General features: G+C 45.4%; 1 protein-coding gene across 1 annotated transcript in view; it reads right to left on the bottom strand.

The window, feature by feature from the left end:
* Positions 1-26,568, bottom strand: part of LOC138259928 (ephrin type-A receptor 4-like) — a 204,999-nt gene that overhangs the window by 7,251 nt on the left and 171,180 nt on the right. Inside the window, exons 11-13 of the mRNA XM_069207916.1 lie at positions 21,355-21,464; positions 13,147-13,306; positions 12,540-12,676 (exon numbers count right to left, since the gene is read on the bottom strand). Coding sequence (XP_069064017.1) covers positions 12,540-12,676; positions 13,147-13,306; positions 21,355-21,464 — 407 coding nt within the window. The remainder of the gene's footprint in view (positions 1-12,539; positions 12,677-13,146; positions 13,307-21,354; positions 21,465-26,568) is intronic.

The following is a 26,568-nucleotide window of genomic DNA, read 5'->3' as shown; positions in this document are numbered from 1 at the left end:
TGTGTGTACCAGCCCCAAGCACTCCTCCCTGCTCCCTGCAACACACAGTCCTCTGCGTGCTTCTCCTGCGTCGTGGGACCCTTATTCAGTTGTGCTGCGTGGGCTCCTCTGCAACTCCTGGTTCCTCGTCCAGTGGGTCTCTTGTGGGGGCTGCCTCTTCTTCCTTGTACTCCCTGCCTTGCTGAGGGTCCCTTTAGGACTCCCCTGTGGGTTGAGTCCTTCTGTACCTTGCTGGTCCCTGGCAGCTCCACTTTTGCTTCACTGCGATTTCTGCCTTTATCAAGGCTTTTTGGTGGCTTTTCCATGCCACTGACTGACTGTAATCCTCCATCCGAGGTCGAACATCGACTGCATCCTCCAGGAACTCTTCACTTGCTCCAGGGCTGCATTCTTGACAGTCTTCGTCGACCAACTCCTGCATCCACAGCTGGGTGGGTAGTAGCTCCTGCTCCCCCAGGACTCTTCTGTGACTTCTGGACTTGGTCCCCTTCTTCCACAGGTCTTCCTCTCAAGGAATTCACCCCTGGTTTCTTGCAGTCTTGTCTGGGTGTTGCATTTTCTTATTTTTCTTACTTTTGGGATGACACAGTAAGTAGGTAAGTAAGTAAGGTCATTCAATAGTAAAATGAACAGGATGAAGGGTAAACCCTGCTGACCAAGACCGTGGTAAGTCTCGTTCCTGGTCTATTGTTAGAAATGGGGTTTTTGGTTGGCAGTCAGGTTACCTCCTGTCCAAGCAAAAGCCCTCACTCTAGTCAGGGTAAGTCACACACTATCCAAGATTATCCTGTGCCCACCCTCTGGTAGCTTGGCACGAGCAGTCAGGCTTAACTTAGAAGGCAATGTGTAAAGTATTTGTGCAATAAATCATACAATACCACCATATAGCACCACAAAACTACACCACACAGTGTTTAGAAAAATATATAATATTTATCAGGATAATTGTAGGTCAAAAAGAATAAAGTTGCAATGGAAAATTGTAGAAATATCACAGGGAAGTGATATAAAGTGTCTTAAGTCTTTAGAATGCAATACAGTGTCTTTCAAGCACAAAGTACCTGGTTTCTGGTGGAAAATCTCCTCAGAGGGCCACAGGAGAAGAGATGCGTGGAAAAAGGGGTGTGTGCGTCGATTTCTCCTCAGCACACACAGACTTGCGTCGGTCTTTTCCACGCGGGGAAGTCGGGCGTCGTTTTCCGGCGCGCAGACAGTCTCTTTTTGTGGATCGCGGGGATTACCAGATGTCCCGGGTCTGTGCGTGGATTCTCCTGCTTGTTTTCCGGCTGCGCGTCGTTCTGCGGGGCTGCGCGTCGAAGTTTCGATCTCACGGTAGGCGTCGCGTCGATTTCTCCTTGGAAGTCGGGCGGCGTTGTCCTTGCGAGGCCGTGCGTCGAAAGTTTGGTCTCACGGCAGGCGTCGCGTCGATTTCTCCTTGGAAGTCGGGCGGCGTTGTCCTTGCGAGGCCGTGCGTCAAAGTTTCGCACTCACGGTGGGCGTCGCGTCGATTTCTCCTGGAAAGTCGAGCGGCTTTGTCCTTGCGAGGTTGTGCGTCGAAGTCTCGATCGTCCCGAGGGCGTCGCGTCGATCAGCGTCGGTGTGCGGCGTTTTTCTCGCCGCGAAACAAGCTGTGCGTCGAAATTTTCGGCGCACGGAGCGTCCAAGTGAAAGGAAGAAGTCTTTTTGGTCCTGAGACTTCAAGGAACAGGAGGCAAGCTCTATCCAAGCCCTTGGAGAGCACTTTCACAGCCAGACAAGAGTTCAGCAAGGCAGCAGGGCAACAGCAAGACAGCAGTCCTTTGTAGAAAGCAGACAGGTGAGTCCTTTGAGCAGCCAGGCAGTTCTTCTTGGCAGGATGTAGTTTCTGGTTCCGGTTTCTTCTCCAGCAAGTGTCTGATGAGGTAGGGCAGAGGCCCTGTTTTATACCCAAATGTGCCTTTGAAGTGGGGGAGACTTCAAAGAGAGGCTAAGAAGTGCACCAGGTCCCCTTTCAGTTCAATCCTGTCTGCCAGGGTCCCAGTAGGGGGTGTGGCAGTCCTTTGTGTGAGGGCAGGCCCTCCACCCTCCCAGCCCAGGAAGACCCATTCAAAATGCAGATGTATGCAAGTGAGGCTGAGTACCCTGTGTTTGGGGTGTGTCTGAGTGAATGCACAAGGAGCTGTCAACTAAACCTAGCCAGACGTGGATTGTAAGGCACAGAAGGATTTAAGTGCAAAGAAATGCTCACTTTCTAAAAGTGGCATTTCTAGAATAGTAATATTAAATCCGACTTCACCAGTCAGTAGGATTTTGTATTACCATTCTGGCCATACTAAATATGACCTCCCTGCTCCTTTCAGATCAGCAGCTGCCACTTCAACAGTGTATGAGGGCAGCCCCAATGTTAGCCTATGAAGGGAGCAGGTCTCCCAGTAGTGCAAAAACGAATTTAGGAGTTTTACACTACCAGGACATATAACTACACAGGTACATGTCCTGCCTTTTACCTACACAGCACCCTGCTCTAGGGGATACCCAGGGCACACATTAAGGGTGACTTATATGCAGAAAAAGGGGAGTTCTAGGCTTGGCAAGTACTTTTAAATGCCAAGTCGAGGTGGCAGTGAAACTGCACACCCAGGCCTAGCAATGGTAGGCCTGAGACAAGGAAAAGGGGCTACTTAAGTGGGTGGCACAATCCGTGCTGCAGGTCCACTAGTAGCATTTAATCTATATGCCCTAGGCACCTGGAGTGCACATGACTGGGGACTTATAAGTAGATTAAACAGTTCAATCAGGTATGATCCAAAGTTACCATGTTTACAGAGAGAGAGCATATACACTTTATCACTGGTTAGCAGTGGTAAAGTGCGCAGAGTCTAAAAACCAGCAAAACAGTATCCAAAACGAGGAGGGAGGCAGGCAAAACGTTAGGGGTGACTACCCTAAGGCTGTCAGGTCTAACATGTGTCCCCCCCAGCTGAAAGTGGGGAGAGCTACCCGACCTCCTGGGAGCTCTCATCGCTAAGGCGGAAGTACCTGGAGAGACCATCAGCATTGGCGTGGTCAACCCCTGGGCGATGTTCCACCGTAAAGTCCATCCCCTGTAGGGAAATGGACCACCTCAGAAGTTTTGGATTCTCACCCCTCATTTGCATGAGCCATCTGAGGGGTCTGTGGTCTGTCTGAACTAGGAAGTGAGTCCCAAACAGGTAGGGCCTCAGCTTCTTCAGGGCCCAGACCACAGCAAAAGCTTCTCTCTCAATAGCACTCCACCTCTGTTCCCGTGGTAATAGCCTTCTGCTAATAAAGACTACCGGTTGATCTTGGCCCTCCTCATTTAGCTGTGCTAGGACTGCCCCTATGCCATGCTCTGAAGCGTCTGTCTGCACGATAAATTCCTGGGAGTAGTCAGGGGCCTTGAGCACGGGGGCCGTGCACATGGCTTCCTTTAGGGCGTCAAAGGCTTTCTGACAAGCCTCGGTCCAGTTCACCAACCTAGGTTGCTTCTTGGACGTGAGTTCTGTCAAGGGGGACACAATGGTACCATAGCCCTTGACAAACCTGCGGTAGTATCCGGTGAGGCCTAAAAAGGCTCTCACCTCAGTCTGGGTTCGAGGTGGTTGCCAGGCCTTGATAGTTTCGATCTTGGCCTGGAGTGGCTGCACCTTGCCACCACCTACTAGGTGTCCCAAGTACACCACGGAACCCTGCCCAATCTGGCACTTACTAGCCTTGATGGTCAGGCCTGCCTGTTGCAGGGCCTGAAGCACCTCCTTGAGGTGGAGCAGGTGTTCCTCCCAGCTGGAACTGTAGACAGCTATGTCATCCAGGTAGGCTGCACAGAAGGCATCCTTGCCAGCCAGGACCCCGTTAACCAACCGTTGGAAGGTAGCGGGGGCATTTTTTAATCCAAACGGCATCACTCGGAACTGGTAATGGCCGTCAGGGGTGGAAAAGGCGGACCTTTCCTTAGCCCCCTCAGTCAGGGCGATCTGCCAGTACCCTGAAGTAAGATCAAACGTACTCAGGAACTTGGCAGCGCCTAGCCTGTCCACGAGCTCATCAGCTCGGGGGATGGGGTGAGCATCAGTCCGGGTGACTGAGTTGAGACCCCGGTAGTCCACACAGAACCGGAGCTCTGGCTTCGCACCTGGGGCAGTAGCCTTAGGGACCAATACCACTGGGCTGGCCCAGGGACTACTGGATTTCTCAATGACCCCTAGAGTCAACATCTTGGAGACCTCCTCCTTGATGCTGGCCTTCACCTTATCCGACAACCTGTAAATTTTGTTTTTCACAGGGAGACTGTCACCGGTGTCAATATCATGAACACAGAGGTGGGTCAGCCCAGGAGTAAGGGAGAACAGGGGGGAGAACTGCTCCAACAGCTCATAACAGTCTCCTTTCTGATTTAGAGTCAGGGTGCCAGACAGAATGACCCCGCTTACTGACCCATCACCTTCTTGGGCAGAGAGGAGGTCGGGGAGAGGTTCACTCTCCTCTTCCGTTCCTTCATCTGTGACCAGAAGCATGTTGATCTCCGACCTCTCACAATGAGCTTATAGTCGGTTCACATGGAGCACCCTTAGGGGATTCCTAGGGGTTTTGAGGTCCACTAGGTAAGTGGCCTCCCCTTTCCGCTCCTTTATTTCAAATGGGCCAGACCAGCGGTCCTGGAGAGCTCTGGGCTCTACTGGCTCCATTACCCACACTTTGTCTCCAGGTTGAAACTCTACCAGGGTGGCCTTCTGGTCATACCATTGTTTCATCACCTCTTGACTGGCCTCAAGGTTATCTTGGGCTTCTTTCCAGAAGCGGGTCATCTGGTTGCGGAGGGCCAACATATAGCTGACCACATCCTGAGGGGGTGCCTTTGGAGCTTTCTCCAATCCCTCCTGGACAATGCTTAAGGGTCCCCTGACAGGGTACCCATAGAGAAGTTCAAAGGGACTGAACCCTACCCCTCTCTGGGGGACCTCTCTGTAAGCAAAGAGAAGGCATGGTAAGAGGACGTCCCACTTACGCCTCATGGCCTCAGGAAGGCCACCAATCATGCCTTTCAGGGTCTTGTTGAATCTCTCCACAAGACCGTTCGTCTGGGGGTGATAGGGTGTGGTGAACTTGTAAGTTACACCACACGCATCCCACAGCGACTTCATGTATGCGGACATGAAGTTAGTGCCTCTGTCAGACACTATTTCCTTGGGGAACCCCACCCGGGTAAATATCCCCATCAGGGTTCTGGCCACCACCGGTGCAGTTACTGTCCTTAGAGGGATTGCCTCTGGGTAACGGGTGGCATGGTCCACCAAAACCAGGATGAACCTGTTGCCTAAGGCAGTTTTGGGGTCCAAGGGGCCAACAATGTCGATGCCCACCCTTTCAAAGGGGGTGCCAACGACAGGAAGTGGAATCAGGGGGGTTTTAACCCTTTTTCCTGCTTTACCACTGGCCTGGCAGGTAGGACAGGATCTGCAGAACTTGTCTGAGTGTGTCCTCATTTTGGGCCAATAAAAGTGGGTGACAAGCCTGTTAAAGGTCTTGCCCTGCCCCAAATGTCCTGCCAGGGGAATGTCGTGAGCCAGACCCAGTAGGAAGGTTCGGTAACATTGGGGGACCACCAGCACACGTGCTGCCCCAAAGCCCGGAACCTTAGGCTCACTGTAAAGGAGATCATTCTCCCAATATAGGTGGTGATCGCCAGAGGCGTCGCCGGCTGCCTGGTTTGAGGCTTGTTTCCTCAAACCTTCTAGAGTGGGACATTCTTTCTGCGCCTTGCAGAAGTCCTCCCTGGTGGGTCCACCCTCAACTTGCCAACCAGCAAGCTCAGGTAAGTCACCTAGGGCGGCGATGTCTTCCCCAGTTGGCTCGGAAGCCTCCTCCTCAGGAGCCCCGTCAGCCACTGTGGGAACATCGGGGGCCGGTTTCCCGCACCCCTGGTCCCTCCTCCTGGCAGCTCTCTGGGCCATCGTTCCAGGCTCCAGATGCCCTTGACTTCCCTCTCGGTCAGCCATGGACCGTGTGGTCATGCAGACCCACTCAGGTAACCCTAACATCTCCAGGTGAGACCTGAGCTCCACTTCTTTCCAAGCAGTGTGCTCAAGGTCATTGCCTAACAGACAATCTACAGGCATGGCAGGACTCACAGCTACTTTCAGAGTACCAGAGACCCCCCCCCACTCAAAGGGAACCAGAGCCACCGGTAGGTGACTCTCGCGATTGTCAGCTACTCTGACCTGGTGGAATGTATTAGGCATTATCTGCTCTGCTGACACCAGCTGACTCTTGATAGTAGTCATACTGGCTCCTGTGTCACGCAGAGCCTCCACCCTCTGCCCATCAATGGTGACCCACTGCCGGTACTTGGAAGTATTTCTAGGCATGTGGGCCTTGGGCACCATTTCTCCTTCTCCCAGGGACACTAGGGAAATCTCTACCTGTTCCCCAAAGCTAGTTGGGTCCATCTCCCCCCCGAGTGCTACACTAGTCAACCCAGGTGCCTGTCCGGTAGTGGACGGTGCCCTCTTGGGGCACTGAGGATCGCCTTTGTAGTGACCATATTGGTAACATTCCATGCATTTGGGGCTAGATTTTCCTGACTTGTCAAATGTCCCTGGCTTTCTCCCAAATTTGGAAAAGGAAGGGTTGCCACCCCCTCCCTGGGAATTCTTTTGGGGGCCTTTAGAGAGTTCCTTATCTGTAAGTTTATCTCCCCCCTCTTTCTTCTGTTGGGAACCCTGACCACCTTTGTGGGAGTCCCCCCCAGGTACCTTTTTGGACACTCTGGTGCTAACCCAGAGGTCCGCCTCCTCAGCAAGCTTCCTGGGATCAGTCAGCTTACTATCCACTAGGTGCTGGCGCAAATCTGTATAAGTAACATTAAGCATATGCTCTCTCAGGATCAAATCATATAAACTTTTATAATCTGCTACTTTGTTGCCCCGCACCCATCCATTCAGTGCCTTACTAGAGAAATCAAAGAAATCTACCCATGTTTGTGTGGTTTGTTTGGTGCTGTCCCTGAACCTCTGACGGTATCCCTCAGGGGTCAGCCCAAACTTGGCAAGTAAAGTGGCTTTCTGGAGTGGGTATGTGTTTTGATCCGGTGGATCCAATGTGAGAAGTGTGTCCCTCCCCAATGGCGGCACATAACCCCACATAGCTACCCCCCATTGCCCTTCAGGAACCTCATGAGCCCTTAGTGCAACTTCATAAGCAGCTAACCATTTATCTATGTCATCTCCCACCACAAAACTGGGCACCACATTTTTGGGTATACGAACCTTCTTTTCTCCAGCAGGTCCTGTCTGTATGCTGCCACCATTATTGCTGGATTCAGACTGTCTTGCCTTGATCTCCAGCTCCTTGAGACTCAGTTCATGAGCCAACAATAGTTTCTTTTCAGCCAAAGCTCTTTCAGCTTCCACTTGTTTGGCTGCTCTTTCAGCTTCTGCTTGTTTGGCTGCCCTTTCAGCTTCTGCTTGAATCTGTTTGGCTGTCCTTTCAGCTTCAATCTGTTTGGCTGCTCTTTCAGCCTCAGCTTGTTTGGCTTCTCTTTCTGCCCTCCTCTCCTCCTGTTGCGCCTCAATTTTCAGTTTTGCCATTTGCAATTGGAACTCCCTTTCCTCTCTCCTTTCCTCTGCGGTCAGGCTTTGCATGGAGACACTGCTCCCTGGTCTGGAAGGGTGCACAATTGCAGTGGTAACACCATCCATAGATAGTGAAAATCCTTCTGAGGGGCCATTTTCTGGCTCCCCTTCCTCATCATCCTCTAAATGGGCTTCTGCCCAGGCCCTCAGCGCCACTTGAAAGTCCTCCTTTCTGGAGGCCCCTTGGGTGGGTACCCTCAATGCCCTGCAGAATCCTCTTAGTTGTTTGACCGTGTATGTATCCAACTGGACTAGGTCAAAGTCCCCTGTCTGAGACCCAGTCAGAGACATGTTGAGTGAGGATTTAGTTTTTGAAAATTGTCAGGAAAAAACGGATTTTCAAAAAGAGATAAGAACCAAGTTGACCTTCAACTGTGGGTAGGTAGTGAGATACTTAGCTACTGTATGTCACTGCACAAATACAAGTCCTATCCTCACCGCTGATCACCAATGTTAGAAATGGGGTTTTTGGTTGGCAGTCAGGTTACCTCCTGTCCAAGCAAAAGCCCTCACTCTAGTCAGGGTAAGTCACACACTATGCAAGATTATCCTGTGCCCACCCTCTGGTAGCTTGGCACGAGCAGTCAGGCTTAACTTAGAAGGCAATGTGTAAAGTATTTGTGCAATAAATCATACAATACCACCATATAGCACCACAAAACTACACCACACAGTGTTTAGAAAAATATATAATATTTATCAGGATAATTGTAGGTCAAAAAGAATAAAGTTGCAATGGAAAATTGTAGAAATATCACAGGGAAGTGATATAAAGTGTCTTAAGTCTTTAGAATGCAATACAGTGTCTTTCAAGCACAAAGTACCTGGTTTCTGGTGGAAAATCTCCTCAGAGGGCCACAGGAGAAGAGATGCGTGGAAAAAGGGGTGTGTGCGTCGATTTCTCCTCAGCACACACAGACTTGCGTCGGTCTTTTCCACGCGGGGAAGTCGGGCGTCGTTTTCCGGCGCGCAGACAGTCTCTTTTTGTGGATCGCGGGGATTACCAGATGTCCCGGGTCTGTGCGTGGATTCTCCTGCTTGTTTTCCGGCTGCGCGTCGTTCTGCGGGGCTGCGCGTCGAAGTTTCGATCTCACGGTAGGCGTCGCGTCGATTTCTCCTTGGAAGTCGGGCGGCGTTGTCCTTGCGAGGCCGTGCGTCGAAAGTTTGGTCTCACGGCAGGCGTCGCGTCGATTTCTCCTTGGAAGTCGGGCGGCGTTGTCCTTGCGAGGCCGTGCGTCAAAGTTTCGCACTCACGGTGGGCGTCGCGTCGATTTCTCCTGGAAAGTCGAGCGGCTTTGTCCTTGCGAGGTTGTGCGTCGAAGTCTCGATCGTCCCGAGGGCGTCGCGTCGATCAGCGTCGGTGTGCGGCGTTTTTCTCGCCGCGAAACAAGCTGTGCGTCGAAATTTTCGGCGCACGGAGCGTCCAAGTGAAAGGAAGAAGTCTTTTTGGTCCTGAGACTTCAAGGAACAGGAGGCAAGCTCTATCCAAGCCCTTGGAGAGCACTTTCACAGCCAGACAAGAGTTCAGCAAGGCAGCAGGGCAACAGCAAGACAGCAGTCCTTTGTAGAAAGCAGACAGGTGAGTCCTTTGAGCAGCCAGGCAGTTCTTCTTGGCAGGATGTAGTTTCTGGTTCCGGTTTCTTCTCCAGCAAGTGTCTGATGAGGTAGGGCAGAGGCCCTGTTTTATACCCAAATGTGCCTTTGAAGTGGGGGAGACTTCAAAGAGAGGCTAAGAAGTGCACCAGGTCCCCTTTCAGTTCAATCCTGTCTGCCAGGGTCCCAGTAGGGGGTGTAGCAGTCCTTTGTGTGAGGGCAGGCCCTCCACCCTCCCAGCCCAGGAAGACCCATTCAAAATGCAGATGTATGCAAGTGAGGCTGAGTACCCTGTGTTTGGGGTGTGTCTGAGTGAATGCACAAGGAGCTGTCAACTAAACCTAGCCAGACGTGGATTGTAAGTCACAGAAGGATTTAAGTGCAAAGAAATGCTCACTTTCTAAAAGTGGCATTTCTAGAATAGTAATATTAAATCCGACTTCACCAGTCAGTAGGATTTTGTATTACCATTCTGGCCATACTAAATATGACCTCCCTGCTCCTTTCAGATCAGCAGCTGCCACTTCAACAGTGTATGAGGGCAGCCCCAATGTTAGCCTATGAAGGGAGCAGGTCTCCCAGTAGTGCAAAAACGAATTTAGGAGTTTTACACTACCAGGACATATAACTACACAGGTACATGTCCTGCCTTTTACCTACACAGCACCCTGCTCTAGGGGATACCCAGGGCACACATTAAGGGTGACTTATATGCAGAAAAAGGGGAGTTCTAGGCTTGGCAAGTACTTTTAAATGCCAAGTCGAGGTGGCAGTGAAACTGCACACCCAGGCCTAGCAATGGTAGGCCTGAGACAAGGAAAAGGGGCTACTTAAGTGGGTGGCACAATCCGTGCTGCAGGTCCACTAGTAGCATTTAATCTATATGCCCTAGGCACCTGGAGTGCACATGACTGGGGACTTATAAGTAGATTAAACAGTGCAATCAGGTATGATCCAAAGTTACCATGTTTACAGAGAGAGAGCATATACACTTTATCACTGGTTAGCAGTGGTAAAGTGCGCAGAGTCTAAAAACCAGCAAAACAGTATCCAAAACGAGGAGGGAGGCAGGCAAAAAGTTAGGGGTGACTACCCTAAGGCTGTCAGGTCTAACATCTATGTCGACCACATCTATGCAGGAAATGTAGTCCGACCTTAGTTGAATGACCTTACTTACTTCCCTACTTACTGTGTTGTCTCATAGCCGTGAAAAAGTCACCTGTTGTGACGAAACACATGTTGGCTGTGTACGTGGAACTATGCTCAACTGACTACTTGGCTGTATTTATGGATCAATGCTCAACCGATCTCTTTTGATGCCCTGGCTACTAATTAAAGGAATACACTACAACCAACTCAACTGGAGGACATCTTTATTATGAACATTGTTTTGAGTGCTGCGGCTTCTGTGCTAAATTTCATGTTTAGTGTTTCTTTGAAGCACTACCGTATGCTCTTGGGTAGTGGAACATCTTACCGCATAGCACCATAACCCACCCCATGTTTGCACTATTGACTATGCTTGCTCAAAGTGTGGGAAGTGGACCCCTTTCTACCACCACTACCCACCCCTTCTCTAGTCTGAATTTTACAGCAAATAAAGGTAAATCATGCTGCATAATGTGGCACATTTTGTGATAGCATTACTTCATTATTTTGACATGTTTACAAATGTTAACACTAGATGAGATAAGATCCAGCCAAAAACAACTGAAAGGCAACCAGTCAACCCTTGCAAAGGGTCTTCCACTGCAAGGACAAACGTGACACTCCATTTTTAATAACGTTTGATCCATATGAGCTTGTACCAGCATCTTCTTCTTTTAAAATCTGCATTTTATGTAGCACATGATGGATTGGATACCAACTGTGACAAATCCATAGTTATTTAAAAATGATGAACATAACATAATTTCAGTGACCCTATGACGTAGAATACCTTTCCTGGCTAACCTTGTAACCTTGCCTCTCTGTGGTTGTTAAGGATGCCACAGCATATTATCACATATAAAGTCATGCGTAGGCTAGTGCAGAAATTTAATAGGTCATGAATATTCCATGGACATATTAAAGTAGCAAAATGTCCTGGAGCGTGTCTCTCAGGCTGTCTAGACACCACCAAAACCAGACCTCACTGAGCAACATGCACTTTGCCCAAAACCGGAAGCATTGATCTGTATGTGCGAGTGGGTGGTAAAGAAGGCCTAACACCCAGACCTGTGTGTCAGTCTGTCTTCTTCCTGATCCAATGGCATATTAGAAAGATGGGGTGTTGTAGGTCAGGGTGTCATTGAGCATGCAGGCCCTCATCAGAACAGAGATATAAGCTCTGATATGTTCTTGCAATAGGGAGAACATGCAAGTACATTAGATTGCTGTTGGCAGGCACATACGGAACACAAGGTAAAAGAGAGCGGCACAATGTGCAGCTTCATCTATTTTTACCCTTGGACTAAAACTGTGTGTGAGTGATTGCCATGCTCAGTGGCAGAGGACATCAGTGGGATGCAGATCTGTGAACTCACACGCCACCATGTGACACATGATATCAGTTTCCTTCACATGGTCTCCTCCAATTATACCCAATGGACCAAAAGATGAGCTGGAAAACTCCTTAAAGAGGGACAACTCATGCAGATTGCCATGCACTGCTGGTGTCCATTACAGAGTGTGAAACCTCCCCAAGACATCTTAAAAGCTTTTATGTTTTTTTTGTGATGGGATGATTGGGGGCGGGTAGAAGTGCTGCAGGTTGTGCTTGACACAAAGCCCCACCCTTTCAAGGCCCCACCTCCACCTGGCATACAGTCACATTATTTTAGAAGTTGGCTGGCCTATGGATGTGGACAGGCAGATCAAAAACAGCCCTAGACAATTAATGTGACAAGGAGTGAGAAATGGGGAATGGCTTATTTGTCTGCCTTCACCTCAGTCTCTACATTTGAACAGCACAAAGTCCAACAGGGCCTGGGCTTAAGTAACAGTTAATGAAAGTGAAAAGCCTAAAGTCATGAGACACACACACACAGTACTGGGTCCAATGATATGGTTCGCTGGTGTGCCACCCATACTAGAATCATGCTATGTGAATGTTTTTTCCACCTATTAATTGCACCATTCTTTCCCGCTATTCAGCACTTGTGTACAACTGCTTTAATATTTCTCATTTGTCCCTTAAGTTCCTGGCCCAGTATATGAGAACAACTGAAGAACTGGACCGGGATAGGATGTATCAAACAGCTACAGATCTACAGAATATGCAGTAATCCATTTATCAGTAGAGGATTTCCTTTCTGGGATACTTCAAATACTTACAACTCATCTGGACACATTGGGGGCTTCTCCATGCGATGCCCCCCTTGCAAGTGCAGGTACATTTCATGGTTCGCAACGCCTGGGTATGGGGTCTTCCCACAGGACAAGACTTCCCACATAGTGACTCCAAATGACCACTAAGGAAAACAAAAACAGATAGACTGAAAGTGTTGCAGCGATAAACATACAAAAAAGAAGGCAGCAGCATGAGGGTTTCAGAACTGTAAAAGGGCTTGAGTTTGTGCAGCTCACTCACGCCAAACTAGGAAGGCACAGGGATAGAGGGTGGAAGGAGATAGACATTAGAACTGAACATTTATTTTTAATGAAGATCACCACCTATGGAGAGACATTGACAATTAAGGAAATACATGCGAGCCCTGGGGAAGCCCAGGACCAGCATGAGTGCTGAACAGTCTGCACACTCGATGCAACAAGGAGAGATAGACAAAGGCCAAGAGCTTTGTGCTCTTACCAGAAGCAGCCCTAGTACAGCATTATCAGAACAAAGAAGGAGATCCAGGCACAGAGGCAGGAAGGATGAATAGGGCTAACAGTGTAACCAACCAGGCATTAGTGACACTCATTAATAAAAAGAGCAGTTTACCACATCCGTTTTGGTTGTGTAGATATACTCTGTGATGCTTTCAATTGCCATCCACTTCACTGGCATCCGCGACACCACACCCTGCCGGTAATAATCTTTGCTGTAAACTTTTCTGGAGAGTCCAAAGTCAGCCACACATACCCGCAGGTCTTCCTGCAACCTTTTAGGAGGAGAGTAGAAATTAACAAAAATGTAAACATATGCCTCTCATCCCCTACCTACATCTGTGGCACAGAGATCTAATTTCTCTGTCTTTGGCAGTTCCCATCCCAATTTCACCACTGAGGAAAGATGTTTATAAATACTAATTAGTGAAGGCTTCCACAACCAACCAACCCAACATGAAAATATAGACGCTTTTCAGAATGACCAACAAATTTCCAAGTATTTGCATAATGTTGTATAATAAATGTCCTGTGAGATGCAACTTGTACGTTCAACTCATACATATTCATAATGAATATCTTAAAAAGCTGACTGGATTTCCCACTTCTACTTTATAAAACCCATCCTAATACCAGAATAGAGCCCATTGCGAACCGTGCACTGCAATTGCTTCAAGTTGGCCCCACAGAAGAAGTAACTGAGCTACAAATTCTGGAGGATCACCCAAAGGCACAGGTAGGAGCTGTGGCTCATTTCAGAGTTTCACTTAGTAACACATTCAAGCTTTTGGTGTTTGCACCCAAAACATTAAACTGTATAGGTAATAATTCACACAGTAGAATTGCCTTTGGAGAAAGAGAAAGGGTTTAGTAGAGATAAAGAAGGTAGAAAATACGGGTGAGAAAGGAAAACGTATCCTTGGACAAGTTCCTGGAGCAGTATCTGAATATATTTAGAAAACTGCATCCAAATTTGTTTCCATCATAGTTCTGTCACCTCCCATTTAGACTCATTTGACAGTGGTTACTGTCTATTTTCAGTTGCTTTCTGAAGGTCCTGAATATGAGTTATCAGTCCTATTGGGCCTTTTTCGTTGCCGAGTAGGAACATTTCTGGTCTTAGGGATAAGATAATAAATCCGGCCTGGCTCGATTTTATTGCTAAATATGATTTAGCAGCATTACAGGAAACCTGGGCTACTACTCCTATTTTGTGCGCTGGTTTTGCATGTTATTCCTGTCCTGCAGCCCCTTCTACTTCTGGCAGGGCTAAGGGTGGTCTATCTATTTGGATCCAATTGAATATTAATGTTGAAGTTTTGGTCTTAGACCAAAGAGTCCTGTAATTCAAGCGCTGCTTATTAAACATACCCTGAGTTCTTTTTAGCTCTATTCGGTCAATTTTTATAATAATGATTTTACCAATTTTGTATGTGTTTATGTTAAGAATCGGCTTTCCTTTTTAGCCCTCTTGAAGTCAATTGAGGAGGTGGTTCGTTCGCAACTAAATTACCTTCTGTGTGAGGATTTTAATGCTAAACTAGCAGCCAATCCTGAGGAGCAAGAGATTGAGGATCAAGTTGTTTATTATGGTCAGCCTGACTTTAGAAGGAAAGAGTTATGCTCTTACCTTGCCACACATGATCTCCTTGATATAGTTTGTATGTTTATTAGAAATGGCCCACACTGGGCCCCTTTCAGAGGGTGGGGAGGCGCTTCAGTCATTGATTCTTTATTTGCAACTAAGGCTTTTTCATCATCGTTCTCACAGGGCTACATAAAGGAGACAGAGTGGGGAATCGTAATGCTTTAATAGTTTGATTGTCGTAGGTCATTTCCCACTGCCTAGGGCTAACATTCCAGCTGCCTGTATAGCGCTCACCCATCATTATAATGATGGCCTCAGACTAGTTTGGTTATTAAAGGAACCCATGACCACTCTTAATTTACTTTTAAGGAGACTTCAGTCGACATTCCAGGGCTGCCTGGGGGAAGAGAATGGTGATGTTCTGTTAGCCCAGTATGAATATCTATGTTCAAGTATTAGATTTAAGTAAAGTGTCGGGTGTGTAAAACATGTCAGACAAACCTAGTTCACAAAATGATTGTGAAACTTATCTCAAACAAGGTTACTTGAAGCCAGTTTTAAAGGACCTTGAAATTCTGAAGCTGATGGTTTATGGGCCTTTCCCACGCATTTAGTGCCGGTCTGTGCAGTTTTGGACCTTATATAGTTCATGGAATCTTCATGAGCTATTATTGTATAACTGCTTTTGTAGATGTTTTTGCTCAGTGTAACTAACAGCCAGATGTACGAAGCCTGTTTGCTTTTCCTGATGGTCCGAATCGCTGTTTTGGGCCGTTAAGAAAAATGAAAACTGGACTTTTCTTATGTACAAAGCCCTTTAAGGCAGCACAAATTGTGATTTCTACCCTGTAGAAATCGGAATTTGCGATTCCCAGAATAGGAAATCGCAACAAGGAATATCCTATTTGCAATTCCTATTCTGATGTACCATGTATTTCCTAAATGCGACTTGGGCATTTAGGAAATGCAATTACCATGATGTGAAGTCGATGGTAACCAGGTGTAATTTCAAAATAGTACCCCAAATTGTTTTCTTTTTTAATTGCAATAGAGCATGCACATGCCCCTTAGGCATATGTGTGTTCTACAGGTGCATCCCTATTTTTGGGGTGCACCAAGGGGGCCTTTTTTCTCATTGCCATGCTTGGTTTTGCATTTCCTTAATAGCGATGTCCTAATAAGAATTGCTATTTAGGAAATGCAAAACCGTCCCATTGACTCAAATGCAACAGGAAATCAGTGTCTACATTGCATTTTGCATTTCTTAAATAGCGATTTCTATGAAGTGCTATTTAGGAAATGCAAAATTGCATTTTCGTACATCTGGCTCACAATCCCTCGCTGTGTACCTAGGGCCTGAATCAATGATATTGTGGGTTCCCCCTTTTTGATTGTGAGAAATGAACACTTGTAACCTTTTATAATAATTAAATTGACTGGTTTTACTTTGGTATTGTAAGCATTTTTATTTGCCATCTATGTTCATGGATAGCATTTCTATGGAGTTTTTGGTGGTGTTAACATTTAAACTTTGTTCTTGATATTGTTTTACTATGAGTTTGAAGTGATCGAATTGTATTGTATTTTTTTTCTACAAATCGAATAAAGATGAATGGAAATTGAACTGAGGTATCAATTAAAGTCCAAATTCCTGCACAAAGAGGATTTTGATTTTCCAGACAAATTTCACCAGAAAAAAGTGGTAAAACTTGTAGGTGAAAAATGTGCAGAAACGATGTGATAGATTTGGTCTCTGGTGCAGTATACACCGATTTTGTATGCAAACCCTAATTTCCCAAAGAAGACTCAGAATACGAAGTATTTATTCTACCCGGTTAAATAACCCCCACAACAATATCCGTATTTACATGGTATGGTAAATATTTTTCTTTTTATTGAGAATCGGTGGCCTACGTTTTCACAACATTTTCCTTGAGGGGATTTATTCCCTCTCTAAGGCCCCTTTCTCAAAGACTGTAACCGCTGCCTTTATCTCTGCTGTGAACGTGCGAGAGCTGTAGTCATAGGTTATTTTTCGGAATCCTGCCATGTGAGGCCATCGTTAGCTACATGCAGTCATTTTCATAAGTGTCTTGTGGAACTGATATTTCAGATTCATAGTAATTCCAAACCTGCCCTCAATGCGTTAGTTTCTTGGGATGTCACCTTCTCAACGTTTCCACAGCACTATAACGGATCCCATTTCCATACAAGATGGCATTCCACAGGAACCTATGTTTTTACAGTAGGTTCTCCCTTCTGCTTCTCGTTTAGTGAGGTCACTATGGGTCTCAGTAAATGTATTCTGAGAAATAGGTTGTACTTTCCCCATCTCCATAGTTACCAATAATCGGGGTACTGATAACTCAATGTGGATCAATGTGATTGAAAATCTGGCACATTACGAGGTGCACCTTGAGAATCCACTAAAAATTAGAAATTACCAGGGGATTCATTGAATGTCCGATCCCACCGGTATCTCCTCATTCTGGCCTGGACTTTCACCTGGAGCTTATAACAGCTTTCAGCATCTGAATACTCCAGATTAAAAACAATGGGGCTGTTAACTACTGTTATTACCAGAATTTGGAGTTATGAGGCCCCGTGTAACAAGTTATTTAGTGCCTTTTAAGTGCCTTCTAAGGCTGTGGCTCCCATGGTCCTATGCTGATTGTGGCAATCACACCAAGCGACACTGTATATGAGGACATGAGTGCTTATTAAGTATCCATAAAATACTAAAAAATATATGGAGGCCAGTTTTGCTGGTTTCACTCATTACTTTGTGCTTTAGCGAGTGGTCACAGTCTTTGCCAGCATATTCTGCCCAGCAAATGTCTATTAAGTAGTGCTTCTTTTGAGGAAGTATATGGTCTATTGCTTGGTGACACCTAGGGGAACTTACATTTTTAAAATGTCTCGAGTTGCCCTTAATAAAGCCGGGTATCTAGCTTCCAAAGTGCAAAAGTTCCAAACAATTAAGCATGAAGCTGCTATCAAAATCAGATATTTGGTACAGATTGGTAGGCATTTGGGTGCTATATTTGAATGCAAATGTCAAGATTTCTCTTGATGTAACCAGTTCCGGTCGTCCGTGATCAGTGAGAGAACGGTTCCTGTCTGTTTAATAGTTTCACTCATCTCTCTTGATCAGGATGGGCAATTCCCCATTGGATTAAAGAAGATTCCTTCTGAAAAAACCTTAGATTTCCCACCTGTCCTTTGATGTGTGAGTTGCAGATTGACATTGACGACAACACGATGTCTAAGTAAATGACCTGTCCTTTTGGCATGATGAATAAAGCTTGTGCTGCTGTATCAACTTTATATGTGTATGAGTAGCATTTACAGTGCTGCCTGTGCTGTACCATTTGTAATGTAAAAGAGATGCATGCAGGTCTGCTGACGGTTCTGTGTGAGTATGGTGAAAGTCTGCACAACTGATGCAGAAGGTCGATCTGTTGTGTGTGTGGTGATTGCCACTTGCTACCCTAGTGGGACCTTTGTGAGTGGGGACGTGTGCATGGTTCGTGCCTGTATTATACCATTAAAGCACATGAGAACTTACTCAGGTGCATCTGTTTTGTATCTGTGAATGAAACCTTCATTACTGGTGTCTGGGATGCTCTTCTTTTGAGCACTTCACATTCTGGTTTTGATTGCGGTTTCTCATTTTGATTTGAACTTATTGCAGTATTTTATCACACACTCCAAGAGTGGCACTCGTATTTTCATTCCTGACTAAAAGAACTGAGTTGTCTACATAAAGTAGCTTTGTGATGGCTGCGCTTCACAGTTGCATGTTATTATGTTCACATCGTGTAATATGAACAGGATGCCATATATCTAAAGGTTGGCAGTGGGCGACACACCAGCTTCAGACTGATTTTTTTTTTTAATTCCCTATTAGTCAATATTCATAATGGTCAAGTAAGGGAATGTCATTTTTCTTGGACATATGGGCATGATTTAGAGCTTGCAGGCAAAGTAAAAACGTGAACAGGGGTCTGATTTAGAGTTTGGCACAGGGCTTACTCTACCACAACGGTGAAGGATATCCCGCCTGCCCAAAAATAAATCCTATTATATTCTATGGGATTTATATTTCGGAGGACAGTATACCCATCACCGTGGTAACAGAATAACCCTTCTGCCAAACTCTAAATCAGGCCCTGAATTCCCTGTCCCCCAAATCCCGGTCAGCCCACCCTACTGTAATTCAGGCCGACTGTTAGCTTTCCGCCAGTAGTGCCTCCTTTGGCTCCATCTATGACCTCATGAAGATCTGGCTGTCGGAGTAAGGGCATCACACACCCGCCCTATTTCAGACAGATAGTCTGAGAGCTTTTTTTCTGTCCAGCGTGACCAGAGCAAACCTAGCAGTGATATACAGAAACATTAAAATTATGGCAACCCCTTCCACATCAATAAAAAAAATCATTGGGTGTGGGTGTCATTATTTATTTGTTTTCCTAAAACAAACAACTTTTTTGAGACTTCGGTTTTTGAAAAACAAAAAGATTGATGGCGAGCCATCAAAATGGATGACAGCTGCCCACCAAACACTTGATACCTTCAGAGGAGCTGATGTGATGGCGTTCCTCTGAAGGTCGAGAGATCATCACTGGGTTGGTCACCAATCTGACGGACAGAGATAAAATTGTCACACCCTAAATCAAGTCCATAATTATAATACACAATAAGAGAGATGATGCTGAGGACAAAGAATGGTGCCTCAGGATAGGAGGTGTGGTGGGGCATGGAGAAGCATTTATTCTCCATCCTAGCAACAAGGTTCTCTTAGCTCTTACTTTGCGGTATAGTAGTAGCTGTCCATAGGCACATGGCAAAATAACTGTTCTAAAGGATGGCTGTGCATCAAGTAAGAAACTAGTTGACTTGCAATTGCTTCTTGAGTGTGCCTACAATAAGAGCTGCTAGTGTGAAGACTGCCAGATTTAACTGCATAACTTTCAAAGATGTAGCATGTTAGGGAGTCCTCCTACTAGATGAACTGTTTGAAGATTGTATATGAGCAGACTGTTGTGTACCTTGAGAAGTCTTACATCTAGCTTATGATCTATGTAAAGGACCAAGGTTGTTAACTCAACAGCAAAAATGTCTTGCCAGCCGCAGAAATGCTCCTGATGAAGTCCCCTGATGCTGTGCCATAGGTTGCAAAGCCATCAAGATACTGTTGTAATTCTAAGACGCTCACATCCCGTACAACCAGTTCCCCCTTGAATAAGTATTTGCCCAAGTGAACTTCTGGCTTTACTTTAGAGTGAGATCTTCAGATGCCATGACAGTGGGGAGTTCCTAAACTGCTTTGATAGTAATAACAAATGAGCCGATTTCACACAGTTGATCAAAAGGTGGTCTGGAAACTCTTTATAGAGTGGGTTTCCAGCTCGTTTTTGGACCCTTCACATAGCAGTTGTCCATTAAAGGGTGTGTATAAACTTCATGACATCAGCAACAAACTAAGAATATTTTGGATTTTTTTAAGTGGTTATGGGGAGGAAAAATGCCTCGCAAATGGAGTATGGCACAAAACCACGCTCCTCCAAGGCCAGGCCCCTTCCTCTCTGTGTTTACAAGTTGGCAGGTCTGAATTCAACATGTCACTATTTCACCTTTTTTGCTTTGTCATCTTTTCTGACTACTACATCTTTGTAGTTATTACATTGAGCTACAAATATATCGCTTTAACGTAGATATAACCTTCAATTTATATATTGTGCCTGTGTTGCTTTCTACATTAAGAGATATGCTCATAAATGCACTCTGTTTCTTATGCATCTAATGCTGTAATGTAGAATGTTTAATTTGGGAGCTTCTGCTGCACACATTCAAAAATGCTAATACAGGAAACCTGGGCGATTACCCTAGACTCTGGGTACAGAATGATATTTTTTACACTTTGAGGTCAGCTCCTGGGGTTTCAAGGCAGGCATTTCCAACATTCTTAGCAACCTCTGAGAGGATCCATACCTTTTGATCAGGGTCGGATTGGCAAACAGGGAAATCTGACAGTGGCAGAAGCGCTGGTCAGTGTGCGGGTTGGCTTTTTGGCTGCTTGTGGGCTCATTTTATGATGTGATGGGCCAGGCTTTACTGTTGACTTCCCTAACAGAACCATAAATGTTAAGTGGAGACTACACTAATTCTTTTCAGTCCCCCATACCTAGCAAAACACCTATATATTATGTCTTTCTACGTTTAGAAATACCCCTATGTGCTATGTGGGTCAATATTTGAGCTATCGATTTCACTAACAGGGGCACTTTTTTGGGTGCCTGTGCCTATTACCTGTCCCAGCCGACCCTGCTTTTGATTTGAGAGAGAGGGAGGGTTCTGGTGGCAGATTCCAATCCTGCTCTCCCTCAGGCGACCTTGCTCTTCTTTTGGTGGAGTTCATGGTCCCTCTTCACCCAGGAGGTTCTCGTGTATCTCCCTTCTAGAGGGTGTAGTGGAATTGCACCGTCCCCCTTTTTCTCGCTCCCAGGAGCAGACTCTGCCTTCCTTGCACTAGGTGAGTCTGTGTCTCACTCTTTTTAGGACTTAATGAGGAGGAGGGAGCGGGTGGCAGGGAGTGGATTGAGTTCCTATGGTCCCCTCTATGACAAATTTTCATCACTTGCCCACTGTGGGGAAAAAAACTTTTAAATTTGCTCTCTCTTTCTGGTACAATTTTTTATGCAGTCCCACTTCCTGCCACAGTTACCTACTCACATGCAGTTTCGCGCTGCCAGGTCCCGGTGGATAAGACCCCTGCTGCTGAGGTATTCCATTCCTGCGGCAATGTCCACAAGGAAGCCCACCAGGATGCGGAGTGGCACAGTCTTGGGGATAAAAGCAGAGGAATCAAGCATGAGACCATTATACACAATCAATGACCAAGGCATATCAAAATATCATGAAGACATTGCTACAGAACAGGAGGACCTTCAATGGAGAGGGTATCAGAAGGAGGATGTTCAGATCCAATCAGCGTGGACAACGAAAAGGTACAGGCAGCCATCGAATAAATGTGGGCCCTCCCAATCCAACATTTGATTTATCTTAGACTGTGATTCTATTTCAAAATTCTACCACTCTGAGCTTTTGAATTAAAAAAATAGTTTTATGAGCGCTCTACAAAAATGCTAATCAAACTGTGACATAGAAGGCATAATGCCGGAAGCATTGTATATGACTACCAGGCGTAGGATGTTCCCTCATCTTGTCGAAATGCATGTGTTCAAAATTTATCTGTTCTAAGTTTTCTAGGTGAAAACGTAAATGGTCCCAAATGTATGTGTATGAACTTCAGCAATAAATCACATATGCGATAATAAACCAAATCTACATCCAGTTATTCTCTTGCTGCTGGCATCTTATATGAAAAATACCTCACAAGTTTAAAGTCGCACAACATCCATATCTTCTTCCATGGTTTACAAAATGAGTACCACGAAAGATGGTAATGGTGATGCCTTCTAATTAGAGTGCTTAGAAACATCAAATATTGTAATACGAAGCACTATGTACAAATGAAGAAAACAAGGACCATTTTGAAATGTTCTGCAACTTGTATAGTAAATATTCGAAAATGTATATTTTCTATTGAAAACAAAACAAGGGTTTTTGTACAAAGGTATTTTGAAATAGGATACGGTAAATAAGAGGACACATATGCTGTCATTAAGAGGAACGGATTGAGACAGGGCTTATTCCCCCACTTTGGTATGCTAATTTCAGAAAGGTTCAATTTTTTAATAAACCAATATATTTCTACTAAAAGATACTACATAAACTTTGTTGTGTTTTCTATAATTCTAAATGAATATGTTTCGAATATTTAAATGAAAGTGACAAAAGCCATTAAAGGTAATTCTGGTCGGACCTTTGTCACTTTATTTTTCCTGCGGACCAATGGCAAGGCTCAAAACCATTCGAGATTGAGGAAGCCTGCTATATTACAGCTTGCAGAGGATTATGGAAATGTGCTCTGAAAAAGGGACTTCATGCTAAATATCTGAGACTTACATTTTCAATAACATAATTAAGCCAGAACACAAGAAGGATTGAATGAATAAAGGTTAGAACAAAACAGGTAAAATTTAAAGACCTGCATCAGCAAATGGTAAGCCTCCAGTGCTTAATTTGTGCTTGTTGTTTCCGGTGCTGAGCACCAGCACATATTTTAGAGGGCCGGGGTTTATTAGTCTGCCTCACTCATTTGCTGCGAGCAAAAGGCACATGTTGGAAAGACCGAGGAAGTAAAAAACGTAAAAAGGGTCACAAAGGGAGAAATTAGAAAGCTGTAAGAGTGAGCTGAAGGGGCAGGGAGTGGCTTTATATGGATTGAAGAGGCCTGAGATGACTTCAGAATTTCGTGTATCGACATTTAATTGCAGCAGCCGCGTGTTTAAGAGGAGAACTTTGAGCACCGGCACCTTTTTATTTACAAATTAAGCACTGTAAGGCTCCCTACAGGAAATAGAGGATGTTAGTGGCAAGTCCAGACTTTGGGCCCACGGATAAACTTTCCGTTATCAGGGACTCTGTTGTGTTATAGTGTTTTGTGAGTGAGCTATGTAAGGATTCAACTTCCATCAGCGTGGAATACATGGAATGGATGTTTGGTGAGGGTGCTATGGCCAGGAGAAGTCTAGCTGTTTGACTGTCTCAGAAGGAGGGATTAGCTGGTAGCTCCTGCTGCTTCCGGCGGATCTTGCTGCATGAAACCTATGTGCTGGGCAGGATTTGCCATTCAGTCACTCTGGCATTTCCGTGGGAGGCTCCAGGCCTTTTAGAGTACAATGGGGCACCATTAATCAAGCATGAACGCAATACTGCCCCATTAGCTCCAATCGAGTCAGAGACACCCACAGTGTGGGATTGTTGTCACATTTATGCCATTGATGACTTTGGTTTAAGCTCTAAGTACCTGACACCTGCAACCTGAAACACAAACAATAAAAAACTGTATTTGTACCTGTATGCAAGAATTTTCAGCATTTTGACATCTGTGATGATTGGAAATGGTAGAAAATATATGATGGGGAAATGAATCTGAAGCGAGTGAGAAGAAAAGTGTTCCACTAGAAGCTCCTTTGTAGAGTTGGTTTGAGTTCTAGAGCAATACAGAGTTGCCTGCAGTCCTGTGGCCAACAACCGCTTTGCGCGCAGCTCAACTGCTGTGTTTGGTGTAAGAGTGTTATCAGCCTGCCAGCCGGCTTGGACAGCAAAGTGTCTAGAAGCCAGAGAGCCACCCAGGAAAAATGTTCAGAGTCCAATCTTCTGTGGTGTATGTGGGGACATGGATGATGATGAGGTGTGCCCGAGAAGGAAAAATATAAAACCAAGCTGAAGCCATCGAGAGGTTTGCTATAGCAGTTCAAAAAGGAGCAGTAATCGTCCTTAGGGGACAGTGGCCCTTTTGAGTGGAGTCTGTGAATATTTCTTTCTGCACCAGTTCTACCTATACTTTTTGTGGTGCAGCTTGTTTTTTGACACGCTTGCACTACATCCCTTGCATTAAACAGACTGCGTGAGGTGGAATTTTGTTGTCAGTGGCATGACATGTTGTATGGACATTCTGGTGACTCCAGAAACTGTATGCATGTGCTTCATTTGTGCATGTATGTGGTGCTAGTGTGCTTACGGTATGCCCAGCGGTATCTTTGTGCTCTTTGGGTACCCATTTTAAGGAGCGCAGTCGCGTGTGTGTGTGTGTTTTTAGGGTTATTCTCTGTCTGGCTTATACAAGGATGTTTCCAATGACTGCATGACATTCAAGAATGAGACAACAGATTTACCAAGAGTCTTTTGGCGAGGCATAGCTTAGTCAGTGAGATTTGGGGGATGTGAATATCAAATTTCCCAACTAACATTGCACTGGTTGGTAAGGTGGAGGGGTGATATCACAAAGGGCATTCACCACCAATAAGAGATCGGAAAACTGTGAGTGCAGCTCTCTGACTGCTTTTCAATCAGACATAAGTTGTTTTTTAATTGTTACAGTCCACCTCTGTTTCAGATTTTGTTGGTGCAACAACCCAAATCTTAATGCTTAATTTGTAGAAGAATAAGTCCTGGTGCCCAAAGCTTGCTCATAAGTCCGCAGCCGGCACAGAGGCGCCAAATTCCAAGGCTGTGTAGCCTGGAACTCATTGCATGTCTTTTTAATTGACTACCAGACACCCCCCGCCCCTTTGTCTCACTCTTGCAGCTTCCTGCTTACCCTCTTTGTCAAGTAATTCTGTCTTTCTCTTTCTCCTTTGTGCGTTTTTTCTTTCTTTCTCTGGTACAATGTCAGATGAGGAAAAATAAGTGCCAGTCCCCAAAAAAGGGTGCCGGTGGTTCCCACCAGCACCCAAATGCCTAAATAGGCACTGCTTTAAGTCAGATGAGGATGATGAGACACACATACATAGACATGGCAAACTTGGCTTACGGCCCTCTGACCCAACTACCAAGTCAAGAATGCACTTATTTGTGGGGTGTCACAATTCAAACACCCACACCCCTGAAACTACGCCCCTAACTTTAGGTGGCCCTAACAATGCAAAAAGGACTTTGTATGCAAACACCACACCATGCCCCTATGTTGACCCTGACTTGCTGGGGAAGTTTAATCCCAAAAAGAATGTTTAGAGTGGAAGTTTGTGGTTAGTCACATCAGATTATACTAGTTCTGCAGTCTCTAAGAGGTGCATCTGCCCAGCTTATCCCAACGAGTTCTCTTTGCAAAACACATATTTGAGAGATTTTTGTTTGGCCAATTACAAGGATAATCAGTTGCCACATTTTGCTTGTTTGTATGGCACTAAGTTGGATACTTTAAGGAATTGGAGATTTCAGCTAACGTTTGGTTAAAGGTCTGTTACTGAAGCACCTTACATATTTTAGGAGTTCCCTTATTATGGGTGTAAAGACGTTTTTGTTAAGTGATTTCTTGCCTTGTGTTTTCGCTGACTGATCTGAAGTTGGTGGGTTCAACTGAGAAGATGCAATAATGCATGTTGTGGTGTACTGTTTAGCTCTGCATGTGGGTTGGCTTAGGGCTGGGGATCACTTTGCTAAAGGAGATTACATGATAAGTGGGTCGGTCTATTGCGGGATTAGTTATTCTGTGAATACATTGTGTTGTTTTTTATATGAGTACATTGAAGACATAGAGACAGAACATCGAGACCTTCTGTGCTGGACGAGGTTGAATTGCAACTGGGCCTTGACTCGTTGTGGAGCAACGGAATTCAGTGACTACATTGACATGGTCATTACTCACATTTATCAAAGAGTGATTTTGCCTGTTATGAGCAAAATATCTTTTATGATCGGAGTGTGGCGGTGCACTGCCATGCAATATTTTATGTGGTTCTGTGGATTTACTGGGATGTTTGGTAGTGTGTATCAGTGTACAGTATTTTAGCCTGCTTGTGATTTTTTGGGAAAGGGAGAAGTATTGCTTCACATTCTGCTGTGTGTGCAGGATGTCTAAGCTGTGGCATGATGTTTTATCCTTTGGAATGGAATATAGGGAAATGATGTGCTGCATATTTTTCAAGTCTTGGAGTTTGGTGGCTTAGCCAACTGGCTTGTGTCTGATGCATGGTAGAGGTGATAAGACCTGTAGTTCTTAGTGATATGAATTACTAAGAAGTAATAGATTTTATACTCATGCATGTGAATTTCATTTGTCATAGCAGACTCCTCTACCAACAAACGGCTGCAGACCACCAATATTCCTTACATAGCACAGATTCTGGGATGTGGTGTACATGTCCAATGCATGTGGATTTCCTTTATCGTAGCAGACTCCTAACCCGACAAAAGGCTGCAGACCACCAACATTCCTTATGTAAGATTCTGGGATGTGGTGTACAGGTCTAAATAGGACTTGTCTGCTTGGTCCACCTGTGGCAAACCACATCTTACTTGAGGATATCCACTTCGAGA

This window comes from Pleurodeles waltl, chromosome 9, assembly GCF_031143425.1.
Source record: "Pleurodeles waltl isolate 20211129_DDA chromosome 9, aPleWal1.hap1.20221129, whole genome shotgun sequence".
Taxonomy (NCBI): domain Eukaryota; kingdom Metazoa; phylum Chordata; class Amphibia; order Caudata; family Salamandridae; genus Pleurodeles; species Pleurodeles waltl.
The sequence above is the reverse complement of the archived record's forward strand: the minus strand, read 5'-3'. Positions and strand labels throughout refer to the sequence as shown.